Source organism: Nicotiana tabacum, chromosome 7 (genome assembly GCF_000715075.1).
Source record: "Nicotiana tabacum cultivar K326 chromosome 7, ASM71507v2, whole genome shotgun sequence".
NCBI lineage: Eukaryota > Viridiplantae > Streptophyta > Magnoliopsida > Solanales > Solanaceae > Nicotiana > Nicotiana tabacum.
In genome coordinates, this window is record NC_134086.1 from 115,550,531 (window position 1) to 115,573,156 (window position 22,626).

The following is a 22,626-nucleotide window of genomic DNA, read 5'->3' on the forward strand; positions in this document are numbered from 1 at the left end:
TGCATTTTGAGGTTAATCTGCCTGCGCGTAGTTAAAATGTTTTGAGTTTTTCGGTCCTCGTTGATTAGCCGTGCTTCAGTACAATCACCATTTCAAAAGCACGGCCATGTTTTCGAGTATTAAACACTTTCTTTAGTCGTATATAATTTAAACAACAACAGATCCAGTGTAGGTAGTGTACGCCTCAAATAAAAGAGAGTTCCTCTTTAGTTTACGTTAAAAGGGTAGCAGCTACTGAACCCGAGGCAAAGAGACGAGATGATAGAGCACAGCAGGAACAAGTTATAACCGCTCAGAAGTCTGGCAGATGATAGAAAACTATGATGGAGAAGAATATAATGATTCCTCAAAACTTTTTTCCTTGAAGTTTGATCAACATTGCTGGAGAAAGGTGTGGAAAGTTTTAAGCTAATGGACAAACCTAAGAATGCAACTGCAATCTGAAAGCATCAAATTAGATTATAAATCAAGGTATTATCTACGGCAGAATTGTTTCACCAATTTCAATAAGCAACCTTGTCAAAATTTAAGCCCAGCTAAAGCTCAACCAACAATAGAGACAGCCACCCACCCCGACAAAATTATGCATGAAGATTGTCCTGAAATTCCTGACTTTGAACCTATATGTAGAGTAAGGGTTAGAATCAAGCAGCAACTGGAAAACTTTTTCTTTGTTGGGAAGGGAGGCCACTGGACCACTAAACTATTACCTAAAATGTGGAAGCTATTGTTACAAAGATCTTATGACAAAATCCGAGCACATCAAGAGCCCAAGAAGAGAGCAGGAACCAAAACTTCCGCAGCTGCAAAAGAGTATGAATCAAATGCCTAGGATCTATATCCAGAACCAGGAGGTGCAGGTGGCAGCCGGCTAGGTGTACGCCGACTTCTAGACCCTGCATCACCATTTTGGGCGCCACTCGAAGCAGCATCAAATGCGGATCTCCAGTCATCTCCTGATGACTGTCCTCCAGATCTTGGGGTGCTTTCTGCAGATGTTAATATAATTGCCCAATTATAATTTAAAAAGGAGCACAAAGCATCAAGGTTAAATAGAATTATGTCGATAAACAAAATTTGTAGAAAACCCTTAATATATATAAATAAACTTGGAGAGAGAGAACGAGTCGAAAATCGAAGCACGATGGTCTACAACGTCCAATTTGCACCAGTTGATTAATACAAGGATCATTAACAATAGTTCAAGGCTCTCTAAGTACTGTTTCAGCTATTTCTCTTGTGCAGGTAATTCATTGACAAGTTCGCAAATTAAGGGCAATGGTGTAGAGTGATGCTTCAACCACGTTATCTTTCACACTGTAAAAAGTCCAAAATCTAAATACTTCACTGCATTTACTTCTGCAGTTGTTATTTAAAAGCCCGCAAGATTAGAAGTCAGCTACATCAGCTTCCCAGGTTCACTAGACCTATCTTTTACTGAATTGTGATCCCGTGGAATTAAAATTTCATCAGCCTTGTACGGCATATCTTAAATCATATATACTTCCTTACTTTTATCTCACTGAAGTTTCTACGGGCAATGGTCAACCACTTCAGCAATAATCCTACTAGGTAAATGCACTCTAAATCATGGTCTAGGCATCAATATCCAACATAGTTCACCAGATGGCACATCTTTGCAATCTAATTGATTCTTTATATTTTGGATCAGCAATACTATGTTGCCGTATTTGAAAGCAGTCATTAAACTCATATGGAGCATACATGTGCTAGTTCATGGTGAATTAAACATTAGAGGAATTCATTTTGTATTTTATTTTATGGAGGGAGTATATTTTTCCGCAGGAGTTCGTTTTGATACTTTAACACGGCGACATTAAAATGATGGAAAACTGTAAAAGAATTGAAGATTAAGGCTTCAACTAAAAAGCTATCAAAGGATTTGCCAAATACCAGCTCCATCAGTATCTGAGTAGCTAGACACAGCAGCTGCTCGATTATCATGAACACTAAGCTGCTGAGTGACCTTAGCAAGAAGAGAGGATTGCTTCTGATAGTGCTCCCTCCTACGCTTCACATTCTGGTCTTCCAGGAGTAGCTCTTCGACCCTTGTTCTACTTTGCGCACTACAGTCCAAATTTTGATATGTGGGGATAGGAGTGCAGTCAGAAGACAATAAGAAAGAAGCAAATATGATAAACAATAAAGAAACTTTTGTTAAGACAAACAAGGTTGTAGGCATGGCACTTTTCATATGCCAGAGATATTCTGGATTGATCAGTTTCAAGGTAGAAGTAAAATTTGTGAGATTAGTTTCTTATATTAAAAATCCTCAGTACACATATTTGTTCAAAATCAGAGCTCCTAATATCCATGATTCCTCAAAAGGAAATACAGCTGCTGCTAACCTGACAGAACTGTACAACTTATTAAGCATATCCTCTCTGGCCTTTTCTACTTGGCAAAGAACAACTGCCTGAAAAAATAGTTAAAGTTAAACAGGGTATGGAGAGCAAAAAAGAAGGGCATAACGATGACATTAAACTGACCTTCGGTACATTAGCAGCAAGGCTGTTGAGAACAGCTTCAACATAACCACGTACTTCTTGAGCCATCCAACGGAGTTCTTCTTCTGGATCCGCAGGTTTTCTAGTCATTGTGTCCTAAATAGAAAATGATCCAAGTATTTGACATGTAACATATTTGAAAACAGAGATTGTGGAAAGAGAAATATTCCATAAAATGCTGGCGTACAAATTAAATGATCTCAAACCAAGAAGTCAAAATTTGAAGAGATTCCTTAAAGGTAAGACAAGAAGAATACTTTTGGCACTAAAATCAGTTGTGCAGTAAAAACATTTGAAAACAATGGTGGTAATGAAGTGAAGAAGTTTTTTTCTGCTGAAGTAAATTGAAGGACCGATTATAGGCCGAACCAGCAAAAAAATTTATGCGAGTATAACCATATTTTGCTACTTACAAGTGACCCCTCAGATAAACTTTGCCTCACAGGTGGACCAGAATCAGCAATAACCTGACCTCCTTTAGAACTTATGACATTTTTCAATTTGTTTATCCATTCATTCTTCTCAGCCAAACTTTCTGCCTTCAAAACAACAGCACTTTGGGCTGCAATATAGCATAATTTAGTTGTAAAAAATGAAAGAAGAAACCATATAATTCCCTTACAAAGAGTGTAGGAATGCACCACCTTTAAGAACAGTCTTGTATTGAACCCTGCTTGTTAATTTGAACAAGAGACTTGGTCCTTTTCCTCCATCAGGCCCATTTGCCTTTTTGTCTTTCAAACTTTTCGATGATCCTTCATCTTCTTCAGAAACCTCTTCAAGATTACACTCCTGAAAGTTTTGGATTACATGATAAACTAAACACGCAACATATCCACAAGATGAACGTAATAGAAATGTTAGTATTAAGATGGATATGCAGCCCTCGTACAAGATTGGACAAGATTACAAATTATCATATTCAACTGAACGCAAGCAGCACACACAGAAGATGAAGTTTTTGGCCATTTTCCACATAAATCTCCATATCAGTAGGTCCGTAGGTGCAACATTATGATAATTGAAGGTGCTAAGGGAATGGGGAAATTGTTTCAGACGACCTACAATCTTTCAAAATGGTTTTAGCTAAGAACAGATACAATGGAAGCAAAAAGATCATACAAGTGATACCATCTACTTGGAATGAAGGCTTAATTGTTGTTAATGAGGATAAGTGTGAGATTTAGAATACTTCTAGCTTTAGAGAACCTCTAATTTTCCTTAAAAGACAAGTTATTTAGTATTGGAATAAAATGAGGTCAAATAGAGCGAAATGAATACAGAAGATTCATATATTGAGGTAAAGTTATTGATTGATGTTACTTGATAAGCTCCGCAAACTCAGTACAACAATTTATATTTCTTCATGAAATTTGACAACAACAACCAGAACCGAAGCCAAATACAGGTATAGCTTCTCTAATAGACCCAAAACACATGTAAAAATGCAGCCATCCACTGTAAGGTTTTAAGGAATACCAATAGATAGAATTCAATATCTAGCATGAAGAAATACTGATTTGGGTCATTTTATGGCCTTTCATTTTAACCTTTTCATGCACAATTAAATCGTCTCTTCTCTGCTCTCCATGTCCCGGAGTGAAAGGTCACGAAATGTTGTGACCAGTGCATCATGTTCAGAATTTCTCGGTGAATATGTACCAAGAATTACTTCTGTGAAATATCCTTCTCAAGCAGAATTGAATTTTGCTTCAAGTATTTCCACTATCCTAAGGAATCGAAAAATCAAAATAATAATGCGACGTTTATCGGGCGTTTCTCCCTTAACTATGCTTAAAGCAGTTTGGAAAATTGTTGCAACACTGTGGCAGGTAATTAGATAGAAAGCGCATTCAACTACTGGTACCCTAGGAATCAAAGAACATAAACCACACAAATATACATGAAACTACATTTGCCAGGTGAGATCAAAGATTCATAGGTGACCCATCAAAGAACACACCACATCAGCAATGACTATTACACCCCCATGTCATGTCAATAAGGACCATATGACCTGTATGGATATACTTTATTGATTGCTAAAACTGGCACATGAATTGTCTTTTAGCCCTTGTCGAAGATCTAAAATAACAAAATAGAATTGTTTCTTTGCTAATAGTTTAAACTTTTACAACAGGTGGCTGTATACTTCAACATAGTACCAAAATAGCAGTCCTAGGTTCAAAAATCTCACTGTCAACAAAATATAGTACCAAAATAGCAGTCCTAGGTTCAAAAATCCCACTGTCAACAAAATATCTTTACATGCTTGCACCAAGACCCCCACGCGAGGAGCATGATGTATATAAAACATAAGTAGTATATAAAAGTGTTCACTCTCGAACAACTTAAGCTGTTAGGTGGCCACACGGTTCATTAACTCGCTTGCATTTGACCTTTCATTATTTTTTCCTTTACCACCCAACCCACCTCTCTAACTAAAATATAAGGGAAAAAAAAGAAAAGCAAATCAATCACACTTTTAGCTATAGTTCCATAAAGACTTGGTAATTCTACCTGGAGCACCGAGATATTAAAATCACCTAAGGGACTTCGAAAGGGTCATACTAGATTGACAGATTTTTGTCTTGCTGATAGTAAATTAGCTAAGTTGAGACTCCATACAAACTAAGGAATATTGTACATACCAAACCCAGGGATAAACAGCACCAAGTCATTAATAGGATGAGGTAAATAATCCATATATCAGCAAGCGAAGGACCACGACAAACCAAGTCAACAATAAAAAAATTGAACTCATTCCCTGCAATCTATACACGAAAAGGAAACGACTATCTATTTTCTCTTCAGATTCTTCCTTTGAGTGGGATCACTTGATAACTCTAGCACCAGAAGACATGAGTTTCAAATCAATATTTCTGGATTCTCTTGCACATGATTAAAAAGACAAAAAAAACAACTATAATATTCAATCTTGAAATGTAGATGACAGTAAATAATAGATGCAATTTCCAGAAAGAAAAGCAGAGAGATGTCTATAAAGTTATGACAAGTGCAGCACCACTAGGCTAATAGTTCCGACGATTTTAATTCATAAGTTTGAGAGTTGTGAACTTCAATGTTTGGCCCTTGAATTTTCATATACCTGACTTCAAAGAAGATACCTGTACTCTATGATCAAACCCATTTTTGCAGCTTGTAAGTTAATGTGCATTTTTATTACTGCTCTGGAAATTCTATAGGGGTGTCTCAATCTACTATTCAAAGAAGCAATGTGTGCATAAGACTTGATGCTTAAACAGGTGCAGACCCTAAATTTTACTCATATATCTCTTAGGAGGGCTCATCTCGTTTGCTTGACTTTGATATGCCAGGTGACTCTAGCAATATTTGATTGCACATGCTGTGGCTCCTAGATCTAACACTACCCTACATGTAATAAACAAAAACTTTCGCAAAGTTACCCTTTTTTTCTTCTGACAACTAAAGACAACCTTTCTGGGCCATAAGAGAGCATAAAAAGGAAAAAATCCTTCAATAATGTACACAACCATGAAGCATAACATGCCCAAACAGTTTATAGGAAGAGCTGTGTAATAGGTGTTTTTAGTTTGTTACATAAACTTTAACATGGAAAGAAACAATCTAGATGAAACAAACTGAAGCCAGAAAACATATCTATGTACCAAATGAAAACGAGAAGCGGCGCACAAGTGTCAAAACAGCTGGAAAACACTTTCGGTATTTAAATACCTCCAATTAAGGCGACCACCTAATTGTCAAGGCTTACCCAGAAAGCTTAACAGAGCAACAATTTGAATAAACAAAATGAACTCACTAAAGGCTTTCTAATAAAGCTATAAAAGAGACGAATGCAAATTACTTGTCCAAAATTGAATGTTATGTATCAAAAGCACTCAGATCTCAAAAACACCAATTGGCAGTTTGGTACCTCCAACGAAATTACACCATGGAAATGCCGCTCTTCTTGCTTCTTGGTATATCCAAGCTGCAAAAGCATAACTAAAAGCTATGAGACAGTGGCGCGAACTAATTAGTATGATATCTCATATATTTTACAGAATGTTTTAGTTTTGATTTACTTCATGAGGCACAAATATCCAAAATGACATACTAACTTGCATATAAATACTACTTAAATCGATGATATTGCCTTGTACATGGCCATCTAGTATACATCCTATAATGAAATAGAAGGGTGAAAAGCTACATCTCACCAAAAAGTAAAGAAAAGCTATAATCAGCTTATTGTTAACTACACACTAATCTAAATAAAAATGATTCTTAACTATTCTAAAAAAAATAAAAAATGTTCAAATGTTCCAATCCTCGGAGCTACTTTTCATTTTCTTTTTCTACCACATAATTTGTCATTGGGTTCGATTATACTTGTTCTTTCTTTTTTCTTTTTCTTTTGGTTATCTTCCACTACTTACAGACATGGATACAAATATTGTACAGGTCTTTAAACTACTAGTGCATGCTCAATTTTAGCTTTTTATTTTTAGGGGGACAAATCTCATGTATAAGAAATATAAAAAGGTACCAACAAAGAGAACAATATTGAGTCATCTTATATTGGAAGATCTTAAACTGGTAGTACACATGTACATTAGTGTCCAACAAAACGGTCCAGGTAAAGTCGTCCAGCTTTTCTCTGTTCACACTCTTACTGCACAGATAATACCCTACTTGGGAATGGTTCATCTTCCAAATTCTTCCTATTGAAGTCTGAGTTTGGACATATAATTTTTCTTCTAAGGTTTCGAACAAAACAGTTTATGAATTTTTAAATTGGAAAATTGGAAAGATATAGAAAGAGAAAAGAAAAAGTTCGAAAAAGTAGATTTTCCATTTAAATAGGCCCAAATACAGCTGAAGAGAAACTAATTTGGGACTTGAATTGGTAGTATCAAAATACAAAAACGTCTTATCATTTGGTTTGGGATACAAACAGAAACATCATTTCACCGCTTAATCCGAATTAAGCAACTACAAATAAGACATTAACTTGCAGTAAAACTTGGACTTATTGTACTTCAACTTTTCCTTTCTACTATGAGCAATTGACTCCACTATTGCTCAAAAATAACTGGTAAGTTACAACATTAAATGTTGACAGGAAATGGTATAAAAGGATCAGATACATAAAATTAGATCAAGTAAAGCAATGGATTATCACCAGCTGATGTTACAATGGCTTAAAAAGCTTCAATACTGACCTTTCCAGTCTTCTCATTTAAAACAAACCATCGCTTGCTCCAGCCACTTTTTTTATCACTTTTCTTTAGTAGAAACCCTGCATGTACAGGAAAATTATGTGTGAGCACAAACAAAACTAGCACTTTGATTCCAAAAAAATTCAGCTTAGTTATCTTGTATTGGATCAACAAAAATTGGAGACAAACTCAGTAAGTTAAACCTGCTGTGATTTCCCCATCGGGTCCTGCAGTCTTCAGGACTGGTCCTTCTTGTGAATCCTTATCTTGCTGAACAGATTTATCCTTCGCTGACTTTCCACCACTTTGTTCACCTCCAGTTTGGGAACTGGATGCCTATATAGGAAACTAGTTGCAATTAGGAGAGGTTTTCAACTAAAATAGCCATGGAAGGAAAAAGAAAAATAAAGGAGAAAATCCAAGAAGTTCCAAAGCTTCAGGATAGCAGAAGGTAAAGAACTCGAGCAATCAGTACACTGTATTCATTGGAAAGATTGGCCTACCTTATTCGATATGGATTGCTCTGCCTCTGCTGCCTTCTTGGAGGGTCGGGTCTTCAGGTCGTCCTCTCGCCGCTGCCTATCCATCCTGGAGAAACCAAAAATGTACCATTCACCAAACAGCAAATAATTGAGAACAAGGAAGTAAAGGACAGAAACGTTAGAGAAAAATGAAAATGCATCATAAAAAGAACATACATCTCACTCCCAGTATTTTCCAAAAAAGTAGTCCTTGATTTCTCATTTTTGTTCCTCTTTTGTTTATTCACAGGGAGCTCCCAGTGAAAGTATGAGGGTTCACATTTCTTTTTCTTTCATATTCAGTTTGTGTCTCAAAGCAATTTTTAAAGATGAGATAACATCAATGTGAAACGGCACATCAATGATGTTTTGTTTTATTTTTATTAGATAAAGTGATGGTATCCTCATGATGATAATAAACATAAAAAGGTCAACTGCACTTGAGATTAAATACTCTTGGAAGCACAAGAGAACTCCTGTTCAAGCTGTTCTATTTAACCACTTTATGTGGTCTGCATAAACTATTTTGCTTTTCTCTTCTCAGCAAGTAACTTAAAGTCTTAAATCTGTGCAGGTTTGGGTCATCTTATCTCATGAATAAGTAGTATCATCTCATGGATTAAGGAACCCCAACCATATCCACCAAAAAGAGAAGCAAAATGAATAAGAATCCAAAAATCAATGATACAAGGAGATTATGGTAGCCTTGTCTCAACTGCATGGTAAGGGTTCCCTAATCCGCGGGATGAATTTAATAATGGTTCACAATTGGATTTTTTTTTTTCTGTTGGACTAATCGAAAAACTGTTTCTTTCATAGCACACCAAGACAGCGTCAAAAGTATCTATAAAAGGTGTGGCTCGCCCATAGTCATCTACCAAGCTAGCCCAACTATGTATTTTGGTTATCAGCCTAGAGGAAAAAAGAATTACCTGAGGAAAATAGAAGGAAAACAATTATCTTTGAAATAATCATTTTCTTGGAAGATTCGCAGCGAAGATATTGTTGCAGTCCAACTTTAGTTGAGGATATATGTTATTTCCTTATATGGTCTTGGACAATACTCACCTCATAGGCTAGTTTTTGAGGTTGAGTTAGGCCTTAGATCTATTTTCTTTACATGGTATCAAAGTCAGACACATCCCTATTGTTGTGATGTTAGATCCCGTATTATGTTCCCGCTCCAAATGTCCAGCCAGGAAGTGCGGGAGTGTGTTGGAGTCTCATATTAATTGGGATAGGTTTAGTCTCATATTAATTGAGCATAGGTGGTTATCTCCTTATATGATCTTGGACTATTCTCATCTCGTGAGCCTTTTGAGGTTGAGTTAAGCTCAATGTCCACTTCCTTTACAAATAAACTAGAACAAAATTGACAGACAATAACAGGTTGCAATTAGTAAAACCTGTAGATAAGGCTATGCTTGATTTGTTTCACAATACAATATTTTGGAAATACAATTATTAAATATTTTGACATAAACCAGATTATTGCTGGCAAACTTTACATACAGAGCTAACAGAAGAAAATACAAACCAAAATGTGATAACAATACATTGGAAGGAGACCAATGAAAGGAGCTAGATTATGAGCATACCGCCTTTGCACCAAACGGATAAAGTGCTGTGGGGGAACATACACCCGCTCCATGTCAACAAGGGCAATAACCATATTCTTCGCTTCAGTTCTAAAATTATCCAAAGCAGTAGTTGCAATTGCAATTACCTAAAATGAATTATTTCCATAAGAAGCCAAGAAAATCACAAGATTCAACTTGTAAAACAACAGATCCACTTGATGGTCACCTCTTGCTTAAAAGGAGGATACTTTCCAAGACCTGGTGTTGAATTAGCAGCTTTTGAGACAATATCAACAAGTACTCGGTGCACCTACCAAAAGTTTAAAGCGGCTTAGAATGTAGAAAGAGGAAGTTCAAGGAAGCATAATTCTCATTAATTGTCTCGGGTGGTAGATAAATGTTGCAATTAACTTGGGTTCATTTTGCATGAGAGTATTGCCAAAGGCCAGCCAAGCTATTGAAAGGAGAAGAACAAAAACAAAATACTTCTGCAAGACAATTGTATAGTGCCATTGCATAATTTCTGATTAACATAACTGTCTCAGTCACAGATAATGTAGCAATTAACTTGGGTTCATTTTGCACGAGTGTATTACCAAAGGCCAGCCAGGCTATTTGAAGGAGAAGAAAAAAATCAAAATGCTTCTGTAAGACAATTGTATAGGGCCAAAATTGCATATATTCTGATTAACAAGTTGACAGGAGTAAATTAATATTACCAAAAAATCACCTAATGAAACAATGGAAGGATATAATGAGCTGCAGGCAGTGACTGTCAGCAGGTCCGACTAACCACAACTGTTCCTTAAATAGTATCATGTTTACAGGAGCTATGATGTGCCATCATGATATTAAAAAATTTCATTTTTTCCAGTTAACCAAATTATTGAGATCCACGAGCAAAGAAGCTAAAGGACCATAAAGGGAAGGGGAAAATACTTGAGGTGTTGCATGCAGCCAGGAAAAAGACTTAAAAGTTGCAAAAAGATTTTCTACATGTTTTCCCTTTTGGTGATTGTCAATAAGTGGGGAAAGTGATAACAACCACTATGACTCAATAAGAAACTAGTTGGAGAAGAGGGGAAGTGAGATACAATGAAAACTACCGAATAGGTCAAGCAAAAACAAATAACTCCCTTGATTAAAGCATAAAATATTGGATAGGGATCACCTCTTCGACACAAAGTGTTGAAGGTTCTTTAGCCAGCTCCAATACACCCTTTATTAAAGACCTTAACCCTTTTTCAGGAGATATAAGGTAAGGTTGATAGCCATCTGCTTCTAGCACAACCTTCAATTAACATGAAAGGGTCACTTGAAAAGATGAAGAGTAAGGATGTATTCATTGAAGAGGTAATATGCACTTGACTGAAGCCATGATGGAGTAAGAAATATACCCTCTTCACATTTTTTAACTCAAAGTGTCTATCCAAAGGAAGCTGCTTAATCCTATCAGGGAATTTGCCTTCAAAACTTGCAATTACTTTCCAACCACCACCCTACAGAATTAGTGCACAAGCAGTAACTATGTATCCAAAGAAAATACACTTTTAACCAAAATAACAACTAAGTAGCACATAGTTCTGTATACCAATCACAGATCCCACTTGCCAGAGGGGCCTCTAGGTTAACATGATAAAGGAAAAAATGAAACGGGAAAAGGTGAAGTGGCTAAATTCTGTTGTGCACAAAGATCTAGTCATGATTATCTCATATTGGCATAAAAACCCAAGAGGTTCTGATGAACAACAAAGTGAAAAGAATCTACAAAGGTACGAAATCACTTAAATGAAATAGAGACAAACTCTTTTACACATACTAACCCTATACCAAAACAGCTAGGAATTATACCAAATGATTTTACGAGTTAAACATACGCCTTTTGCTATATTCAAAATCTGAGTGAAGGGTTTGGGGGACTTAAAAGCAAGCAGAAAGAAGCTTTTGATTTTTGTAAGGGAGAATCCACGAAAATGAGTTCTTAAATTATAGGGTGGAAGAATTTATTTGCTAAAAACATGAACTGAAACAGAAAATGAATTTTCTCCAGCAACCAAAAATGTACATGCTTAAAGTGATAAACGCACCTCAAACTCAAGAAAGGAGTACGGCACATTTTAGCAGTGAAGCGGTCTTGCTCACTCATCGGTTTCAAGCAAGGGTAAACAAAATTGTTTGTTCCCCATAGAGGTGCTTTTTCTTTAGTATTTGCCTATCTCTTAATTTCTGTCTAGCTTAAATTAGCTGTTATTCTTTCATGGGATGCTGTACTGCCTTTGCTCCCTCTTTGGTAAGAAAACGATAAGAAACAAGACTTTCTTCCTCATTCACATCCTCTTTTGTTAATAATTGTCAGCCACTACAAATTGAAGTAGATACTTTTATTGGACTACTATCTTTCATTGAGACTTCAACAATATACTGAAATATAGCGTGGAGTCCAATTTTAGTAGGGGAATTTGAGAAAGGAAAGATGGAACTTCAAAATTCTAAGATGGGGAATTGTGCGAGTTCAATGTAGATAATTCCTGAAATGAACATCAACTAAATGCACATGCATTATCATAAAACGTACCATTACAATACCGACTAAAGAACCTCAGAATCTCAGAATCCTCCTTTCAAGTTTATTTTAGGGTAAATTACATTAAACATCCCTGTAATGACTCAATCGCAAAAAATTCATTATTTTCAATTCGTAGATATAGAACAAGGAAATCCCCTTTTTTGTAAGTTCTAACTAAGAAATTTCTATAATAGTTCGAGTGTGAATCTCCTACCCCAACCAACCATTTACCTTTTTTTCACCTTAAAACTCGAATGAAACAGAAAGTTGCACTCATGTCATAATGAAATTCACGGTATGCTTCATGAGCCAGAAAACAACTTGTTCCAAATTTTAGACCTGGTTAACTACAGGACGGAGACTTTGGAAAAACTAAACAAAGTTAAGATTTCAAGCCATAGCCTGGCGTATGAATTCATGGCTGCAAGGTGGCTAATTTTCCGATTTCACAGTCGAGGATGCCTCTTGGGGAGATAAAAATAGAATGCTGTGGCAACCAGTAATCAAGAAATTTAGCAAAAACCAGGTGGATAAAGGAGGTCGTCTTTGTCTATGGGAGGGGATATAACATTATGAAGTCTACCCTCTCTAACATTATTACATGTCCTTGGTTAATATGCCCCTAAGTATGCCCGGATTGTAAAAGAGGATGAGAGACAATTTTGTGGAAAGTTAAGGAGGAGAAAAAGAAAATTCAATTGGTAGAGTGGAGAGGATAAAGATCCTTATTGCAGAAAGGAGGCTGGGATTCAGAGCTTGTCCACCTCAAGCATGGAGCTAAAGGGGAAATGGTTCTAGATGCTCAAGAGAAAGGCTCTATGAAGAAGGGTTAAAGGAATTTCAAACCGTTAATAGTTCTCTATTGTGATGAGCCTGTAGAAGGAGATAAGAACGGGAGGGACAGATCCACTAAGGGTATCTGGAGGTGGAGGCATGATAAGCTTCTAGAAGGGTATATGATGCAATGAGACTATATTGAGGTGTGTACCCCCCACTCTGGTAAATGTTAGATAGCTATGTTAGCATTCTTTAAGAGAGGATGACCAGGAAACCATGTTAATGTTAAGTTTCGGCTAGACCATATAGTATTAGGAATAGGATGAGGTTGAAAAGCTCCTAGAAAAGATATGACAGCCCAGTAGGGGGAGAGGGCAAACAAGGTGATATATGGAGGGTGGGGGAGGAAATCATTCACGATGTAGTCATACTACCTGGAGCTATTAAAGGGAATAAGATGAGGGGGTGTATAGGAGAATATTTAGAAAGCTAATCACCCAAGAGAGAAGGTTTTTCAGTTGCTGTGCACTGTAGGAATTCTCCTTTGTATACGTAGTTGAGCAAACTTGACAGATGAAAATGGATGCACCGCACTCAATCTGGACATATTTTGACACCCTCTTGGTATTCCATCAATAAAATAATTTTGACTTATCAAAGAAACGAAAAGGAAAGGTTTCCCACCGGCTTGTTGATAAACATATACTAAGAAGAAGGGGAAAAATTACTCCTTCTGTCCCAATTTATGTGGTATACTTTCTTTTTTTTTAGTCTGTCCTAAGAAGAGTATCATACTTCCTTATTTAGCCTGTCCTAAGAAACTATTTAACTTTGAACTTCTCATTTTACCCTTAAAGAGATGGCTTGTAGCCACACAGATGTCTATGACTTGTTTTAGACCACAAGCTTCAAAAGTCTTTCTTTCTTACTTAAACTCGATAGTCAGTCGAAACATAAATTGGAAGGAAGGGAATAATAAAGATAGTGGAATTCACTTCCAATAACATATAGTAGCACTTGTTTCTTGAAGGATAATTGACTTTGAAATCGGCCAAATTGTTTTACAGAAACACTTCAAGCAACACTCTAGCATTATCATGATTATAAACTATAAGAGTGTCATTAGCTTTCATTCTCTTTCCTACTCCAAAACTCACCTCTCCAGTTGTAAGATGTTCGAGAAACTTATCCTCGAACTCACGGCAAAGCTCAAGGGCTAAAGCTTTTGTACCTTCAGCACTATTAACCATTTGTTCGCCATACTTTACTAGCTCGTCCTTTACTGCTTGAGATTTTCCCTGGAGCCTGCAGGAGTTATAAAGGAAGGATTAAATGATGTAAGTCTTTACAAGTAGACGATGAAAAAATTAATTAAAAGGGAGGAGATGGTGACTAGAAACTCGTGTCCTATACAACAGTGAGCAACTTGCTGCAACTTTTACATAATTTGTGGTGCCTAAAGTATGTAAAAAAAAAAGAAATCATCTAAATGTGTTGCTTTAAATGTAAACTAAATTGGTACAAAACAGAAACATTTGCTTTTGGAACTAATTGACCAAATGTAAATCAAGAAAGGGAAATTAAAACAATGGAATAGGACATCACCCTGAGAGGAGATTCGGAAGTCTGACTTTCATTCGATTACGGATCTGTTGAGCAAGGGTCTCCACTAGTGCTAGCCTACCAAGCTTGCTTTGAGGAGCCTTTGTTAAAATGGATTTAAGACTTTCACTCTCAGCACGCCAAGCTGTTTCTAGCGAATTATCATTGCCTACATTTCCTGACTGTGCTGAGGCTATAGAAACAGATTGACCAATCAAAGCAACCCATGGTATATCGGATGTGCTTGGTGGTCCCTGGTTTAACAAAAGGGCCTGGATAGCTGCAAGAACTTTTGGATCTGAAGCTGCTTGATCTACCTTGCTAATAACACCTACAGTTCTTGTCCCTGAAACATTAGTGAAATATGCTTTCAGCGATTTTGAGATAGGGAGAAGTGAAACTAATAATTGAAGAACAAAATTTGATAGTGCAACTCACATTCTCCATCATGCTCTTTTGCAATTCTAAGCGCTTTATACGAGGAAATTTCTGGTGCTAGAGCAGCAGGAATCACAACAAGTAATATGGCATCACTGCGTGCAACATATGTACTCTGTAAGGAAAAAGGAACAGCCTTTAAACTCCTATAAGAAAGTGAATTTCATAATTGGAATCCATGATGTTTAATTTTGCACTAACCAATGGATCATCAAGATGTCCCTTATCCACTCCGGGTAGATCAACCAACTTCAATGGAGGAGCTGTACGGCAAGAAAAAAGAAAAAAGAAGAAGTTGAAACAGACAATTTTTCCCACAGAAACAACAATGAAAAGCAGAAAACCAGTCTGCTCATGCAATATGGACAGAGAAGCATCAGTAAAAGACAATCCAAATTTCAGAGACCCAACATCAAATAAATAAACAACATAGGAAAAAATAAAAAATAGAAAAAGATTTTCTCCAGTACAATTAAAGTGCAGAGAGAAACTAGTATATAGACCAGGTACTATAGCGAAGTTCAACTAAATCCAACAACAAATATCAGCGGAAGTATCCTAGGATTGAAAAACTCAAATAGGAAAATAATGTCAACCAATATTGGGGTTAATATCCTACTAAAGTGTGAAATATTATTACTAGGTTAACACGGCAACAAAGTGAACATCCATACCACTTCAAAAGTAGCTGTAAACATCAATCCCAAGACACACCTGTACTAGTTCGAAGCTTCAAATATATCTCGTCTCGGCTCTTGCCTGAGATTTTGCTTAGTCTATCCTGTAAAGAATGGCGAAGAGCACCTTTTGTTGGGCCAAAGAGTGAACAAGTATGATCAGAGTATGCCCTATTTATAAGCTTTTCGTGAAAATAGAATCATAGAGAACTGTACTATAATAACTGGGGAAAGGCCTCACTTGCAGAGACTTGTTGGAATTTACTGTCAATTTGCAATATAATTGACTTGCTGCTTAAGGAGCTATCCTTTTTAAGGTCAATGCATATAGGAGCACGAGTAGCACCTCCTTCCCCAGTTGGCTGGCCAAATCAAGATAAAAGAAATGGAAACATGAACAAAGAGTTGCAGCAATATCTTACATATGAATCTAATTTGTACTCTCTGAAACTAAAATGAAAAATTTAAGCAGAAGAAACTCACCAAAGCAGGATGTCCTATAAGACTATTCAATACAGCTGATTTACCAGCACCCTGAGAAATAGTCAAAGATTAGATGTATTATCCACACAGGAACCAGAAGTGAATGAAGAATTAAGCTGAAGATTCATTTCACAATATTGGGAATGATTCAACAGTCATGCTGCAATGTTTGGTTCTTATACAAAATTCTAACTCTGTCTGGAACCTAAATAGAGTGAAAAAAATGAAAACAATTAAAGCCAATTGTTTAATTATGTAACTGCTTGTTTAAGGTAAGTTAACTGTCACCTTATCATGAAAAAAATCTCTGCGTGTCTGTTTATCTCTGTTAAACAGGTACCAGCTCCAAAGGACAAATGCTCGCACATTTATTGGACAATTATAGCTTGTCATTGTCAGATAATTATGTAACTGCTTGTTCCATGAGCAGGTGAGTGCAAATACAATAAGAGATTAAGTTCTATACACTGACGCCATAAAAATTTACACAATCAGGTCACTTACTTGATAAGCATTAATTGGTAATCTGGTAAAAATGGTAACCGACCATGTCACAGTTAAAATTCATTGATAGTATATATTTATGATGTCAGTGTGTATAACTTAAATCCAAACTATAGGATGTCGCCATTCTCAAGTATGCAAAACAAGTGCATTTGCACATCAAGTTGACAAATACTTATCCTTTCTAGAAAAATTAGGTATGTAGTACTTCCAAAATATGTTGCATTGTATCTAGGGAAGAATAACATAACACATATCACAGAACATACAGAAGAATAAAAAATCACGTGGTAATTGCACGGAAAACTTACGGTAATGCCAAGCGCCACTGCGTTGAGGAACGTTGAAGGCCGTTTAGACGACGCCCCAACGTCGTCGACATCCTCGTCGGCTAAAAGCGCAGCCGCTTGCCTCATCGCATCGCCGAGCTGTTCCAATTCCTCGATCGCTTCCATTGATCCGCTTCACCACCAAATCAAACAATCTCGGATACAAAAACAATACCAAAACTACACCGTTTTTTTCACCAATAACAATCAGATCATTCGTACGCCAAAGAAATCACACATTACATGCATAAATACGTTTATGAAAATTTATTATCACCGAAGCGTACAGAACAATGCAGTTGCGAATTGCGAAGAATTAATGCAAAGAATCGTCTCAAGATTCGCGAATGCGAAAATTTGTTGAACTAGAGCTGGTTGATGTAATTTGCCATGAAGTTCACGGCGATGAAGGGGACAGTTGTTGGAGATTTAACAGATACCGAAAATGGCGAAAATGGGAATGCTTTTATGATTTGATATTCGGTTTTTTATATTTTATTTTATTTTGTGAAAAGAAATTTTTGTTTTCTGAGAATTGGATCGTTGGACTGTCATCTCGGCAGTTACTACAAATTAAATATCAACCGACTAATATGCGCCTGTACGTAAGGGGGAAACACCACCTGCATTTTGCTTTTACGATTTCCAAAACTTCCTTTTGTTGATTTATATTCCAATTAATTACAATGAGCCCCATGTACTTTTTAAATTATGCTAATTGGTCGTCTAAATTTCCAAAATTCCAAGGTTTTCTCGCAAAGATGCTTGTGCTTCTAAAAATTAATCTTTCTCGTAAAACCTATAGTTAATGTGGATGTCAACTATTCTCGCTATTTTCACACATGATGTGAATAACCTCCCGCTACTCATCACTATTATGATTGTAACTCTCACACCTTCATAACCTCTCCCCATGATCTCAATTGCTTATGTCATATTTAAGACAATCATTTTGTAACCTTCATATGTAATAGTATAAATAAAGGCATAAAATGTGAGATGGAATACACTTGAACAATGCAGGTGTTGCAAATAACGAAAGATGTACCAGAAAAAGATGGAAAGCAAGGAGTTGAAGCAGCAAAAGAAGCAGTAGTTGGTCAGTAGGTGTTGCAAATTGAAGGAGGAAAACACATTGTTACTGAAAACAATGATAATGTAATGCAAACTGTAGTTGATGCCTCAATGATTGATAAAGGTCCTCCTAAGCCTCCACGTGATGTCCCTGCTAAAACAGCATTGGCAAGGATTTTCAATGCTGTGAATCCAATTGTGAAAGCATACGACAATTTGGCTTTTTCTAATGCTACAGCTGTTTTGTCAACTAATGAAGGCCCAAACGATGTTGTTCAACCTGGGCTGATGGATGACACTGCTTTAGCTGCAGCTGTTCGAGCACTCTATGCCAAGAATAATCCAGCAGTAATAGTTGCGTCAAAAGATGCAAATTTAATGGAAGCTGTTGATCGAGATGCAATACCAGGTCAAACTGGTGCAGCTTCTACTGTTTCGAAGTTGGATGACAATGCTGGAGATAATCGTGGAGCTGCAAAAGTTAAAAATTTGAAGGCTACTGTTGCATTGAAGGGAGCTTGGGATCGAGATGCTGCTGGGGTCGCTGAACCAACAGCTGATCGAGCAACCAATGCCAAGAATCATGAAACAAATGTGTTTGTAGGACAAAAATCTGGAATTGAAGCAGCTATTACATGTTCAAATGTGGGGGCTACTGTTGCATTGAACACAATTGGTTATCTAGCTACTGTGGGGGATCCTAAAACTAATGCTGCAGCTGATATTGTTGGAAGATCACCAGGTATCAAGGCTACAGTCGTACATGTTGAGGGCCAGGTGTCGAATAATCCAAGGCAAAATGCTACAGTTCCATGCAACTCCGATACAAAGAGCAAAAAGTGGGCAGTGGTGAATAAATCGACTAACAAGAAGCAAGCTACAGGTGCGCAAAATCAAATTGTTCCATCAAATGTTATTGGGGTCTCGAACTCTTTTGATGCTTTGGTGAATGAGGGTGAGCATGTTACGAAGGAGGCTGAAAATACGGGGCAACATATGGATGATGACACACGATCAATAGTTGGGAAAACCAGCTCTACAGCTATGCTGATGAACACAACTTCAAAAAATGGGCAACCACAAGCTCCAGGCAGTAACTCACAGCAACAAACTTCCACAAACACAGGTGATCGGATAATCCTAAGTTGCTTTTTTCCAATCCTAATGTAGAAAAAATAATCAAAGATGCCCAGAATGAAATGATGATGAAACATACTTTGCTGAAACAACCGTTGGTAACCTTGAACACTTCCGTGTTTGATATCCATTCTCAATCTGTGGAGTCGTTTAGGGAATTTGAAGGTGAATCTGGGCAGCTTGTGTTGTCAACTGGGAACAATAATGAGGTTATCCAGTCAAAGGTAAAGGAAATGGATATCAATTCTAAGTTGTGGCATCACCAACGAGAATATGATGATGAAGAAGATCGGGGTAATGGATTTGCTGGCTATTCATCTGAAGAAGGCGAGCAGGAGTTTGATCAGGAGAGTGCAGGAGAGGACCTTGATGCTACAATCAAAACACAGTCCCATGGGAAAACTACAGCACCTCCAACGAGCAATTTGAACTATCATGCACCTGCTTTCATTCCCAGGAATTCTCCAACTGGTGCTAAGCCAAAATGCTGCAACTGGAAGTTTACCTCAAGACATAGCAACATCTTCCAAACAGGTCACTCCAGGTGCTACTACTAATTCTCCAACAAGAAGTTTAAATCAAGCTGCTACAACAGGCGAGGGGAAGATTAATACAGTTGATCGAGGAAAATATGGGCAGGAGCTAATGGTGACCACTGAAAGATTGGAGTACAATGCAACAACAAATGTTGAGAAGCCTTCTTCAATGGATATCTCAAGCCAACATGCAGAACCATATACAACTATGATGCAACAGCAGCAGCTCACTTCAAATACTTCAGCTGTTATGCAACTTGGAGATCGAAAAGCAGCAGCAACAATACAAGCTGTGCAGCAGCAAATTGTCACAACCAATCCAGTCATTTCAGTAGAGGAAAGAAAATTATTGGATTCAATGGTGAGTCCACATCCAGTAAAACCTTTAAATCCTGTTACTTGTAGCACTGGTCACATGAGCAGAAGAAAGAACAAATTGCAAAACACAGAACAAAGCAAGACAATGGTGACAAATACACAAGGTCAATATGCATTTGAGACAATTGTTATCGACCAAAATGTTCCACAACCAGTGCACCTGGGGAGAGACTTGTATGAAGACGGAGAGGAAGAAGCAATGTTACAACAGTGTAGAGCAGAGGCAGCAAGAAAAAGAGATCTATCACCAATGCATAACGGCAAAGGTAAGAAGACCCATACAAGGAAAAATAGTTGGGACGACAAGGTTAGTGATTTTTTAAATGTTACGCGACCTCCAATGAGAGTTGCCAAACAAAAGATGGTCGCCCCAACTACATCTACAAAGTCCAATCGTTCAAAAAAGAAATCTTGAATTTTGAATACATCTTGAAGAATTGGGATTGTGATGAAAAAGAGTTACAAATTGAAGAAATTACAAGCTCGGACAAGAAGGGACAACATTTTAATTCCTTCATCATTTTATTCTACCATTATATTAGCATTCTCATTTGTAATATCATCACAGAGTATGTTATAAACTCTGTGATGATCATTGAATATTTGGTACTTTCCAGTTCTTATTTTTTACATGCATGTTAGTAGGTGAGGCTATTTAAAGCCTCAATAGGAATAGTAAGGTAAGGTTTAGCCGGGTTAGTGCTACCTTGGTCCTATGCCTTTGGAAAATATCCACACGGCTATGAGATTATATGCCCTCGTGAGACTATGCCGACAACTACCCCATGAATCCTCTACATGAGGCTGTCATCATAAGGCAATGTGAGGCGCAGATGAGTGATTATATAGCCAAGGCATATGGGTAACAAAACCGGTGCTATTGTCCCCCTTATTTGTACTTATCCGAATTGTTGTATTTTCTTTTCTTTTTATTAATAAAAATCTAGCCCTAGGCGCTTGCCTAGTGGATTGCCAAAAAAAAAATACACTTTAACACTTGATGAAATAAGAAAGTTATCTCTTCTTCTCTTATTCTACTTATCTTCTTGTTTTATATTGTTACTTTGAGCTACATTTTTAACACGTTATCACCATGAAGTTGAGTTTTTTTCGTTGTTCAGGTATATTTGTTCATTTTGTTTTCTTTTGTTGTATATTTTGATTTCATGATTAGTATCTTTAATATGCAGTTTTATAATTTCTCACATCTCTAGATATGTGTAAAAATAAAGAATTCTATGTCTCTTTATTTTAAGTTATTTGTATGATTGTCATGTGAAAGTTGCTAATTTTCATGTTAATAGAATTAATTGAGAGAAGAATACTTATTTTACGTTGTTCGACATTTGAAATTGTGTTAAAGTTAGAAGACACTTTTGTTCTAGCTAACATCAAAGATATACTAATAAGTTGAAGAAACAAATAGTATTCTTTTCTATGGAATTATCACTTTAGTGCATATAGATCACAAATTTGATATTATGTCAATTTTTAAGATTCTTTACGCTATATCCTAATTATTTATCATCTTTGATAGTTTTCACTATGTCGAATTTGTCAAAGCTTGAGTTTGTGGCACTTGATATTTCTGGAAAGAATTACCTATCATGGGTTCAATGCTGAGATTCACTTAGCCGCTAAAGGCCTTCATGACACCATTACTCAGGGTAATGGGGCATCGAGCCAGGACAAAGCGAAGGCCATGATTTTCCTTCGTCATCATTTGGATGAAGGTTTGAAGGTTGAATATTTAACAATGAAAGATCCACTTGAATTGTGGACTGGCATGAAAGAAACGTATGATCACCTTAAGGCTACGGTACTGCCAATGGCTCGATATGAGTGGATGCACTTACGGTTGCAAGATTATAAGACCGTAAGTGAGTATAACTCTTCTGTATTTCAAATAACTTCCCAATTAAAATTATGTGAGGATGTTATGAATGATGAGAATTTATTGGAAAAGACTCTTACGACTTTTCATGCCTCAAATATGGTATTACAGCAGCAATACCGTGAAAGGGATTTTAAAAAGTATTCTAAAGCTGGTAAAGAAACATGAGTGACGACAGCAACATTTACATTTATAAATTAGGTATATACATAACTTTGAGATCCAACTGCACAGATTGTCATATTGGCAATGATTTGATAGACATTGTGCAAAGATTCTACAGTCGCTGTGTACTCACCCCAAAACCTGGTCACTGGATTCACCATCACTATTTACTCTATACTCTTATGGAAAATCAACACATAATTCTTGGTGAATAATTAATGTAGCAGAAAGGA

At 36.8% G+C, this 22,626-nt stretch overlaps 1 protein-coding gene across 1 annotated transcript; it reads right to left on the reverse strand.

The window, feature by feature from the left end:
- Positions 1-434: 434 nt before the first annotated feature.
- LOC107796199 (dynamin-2A-like) lies at positions 435-17,480 on the reverse strand. Its single transcript, XM_016618946.2, has 22 exons — positions 17,192-17,480; positions 16,377-16,427; positions 16,135-16,255; positions 15,931-16,020; positions 15,418-15,479; positions 15,217-15,331; positions 14,782-15,124; positions 14,334-14,481; positions 11,231-11,332; positions 11,005-11,124; positions 10,060-10,143; positions 9,852-9,979; positions 8,236-8,320; positions 7,936-8,068; positions 7,736-7,812; positions 6,445-6,501; positions 3,173-3,320; positions 2,942-3,090; positions 2,511-2,624; positions 2,370-2,437; positions 1,915-2,087; positions 435-989 (listed from the first exon to the last, which is right to left on the reverse strand). Exons 1-22 carry the CDS (start codon positions 17,333-17,335, stop codon positions 829-831), a joined length of 2,673 nt encoding a protein of 890 aa, XP_016474432.2. The 5' UTR covers positions 17,336-17,480; the 3' UTR covers positions 435-828.
- Between the last annotated feature and the right edge of the window lie 5,146 nt (positions 17,481-22,626).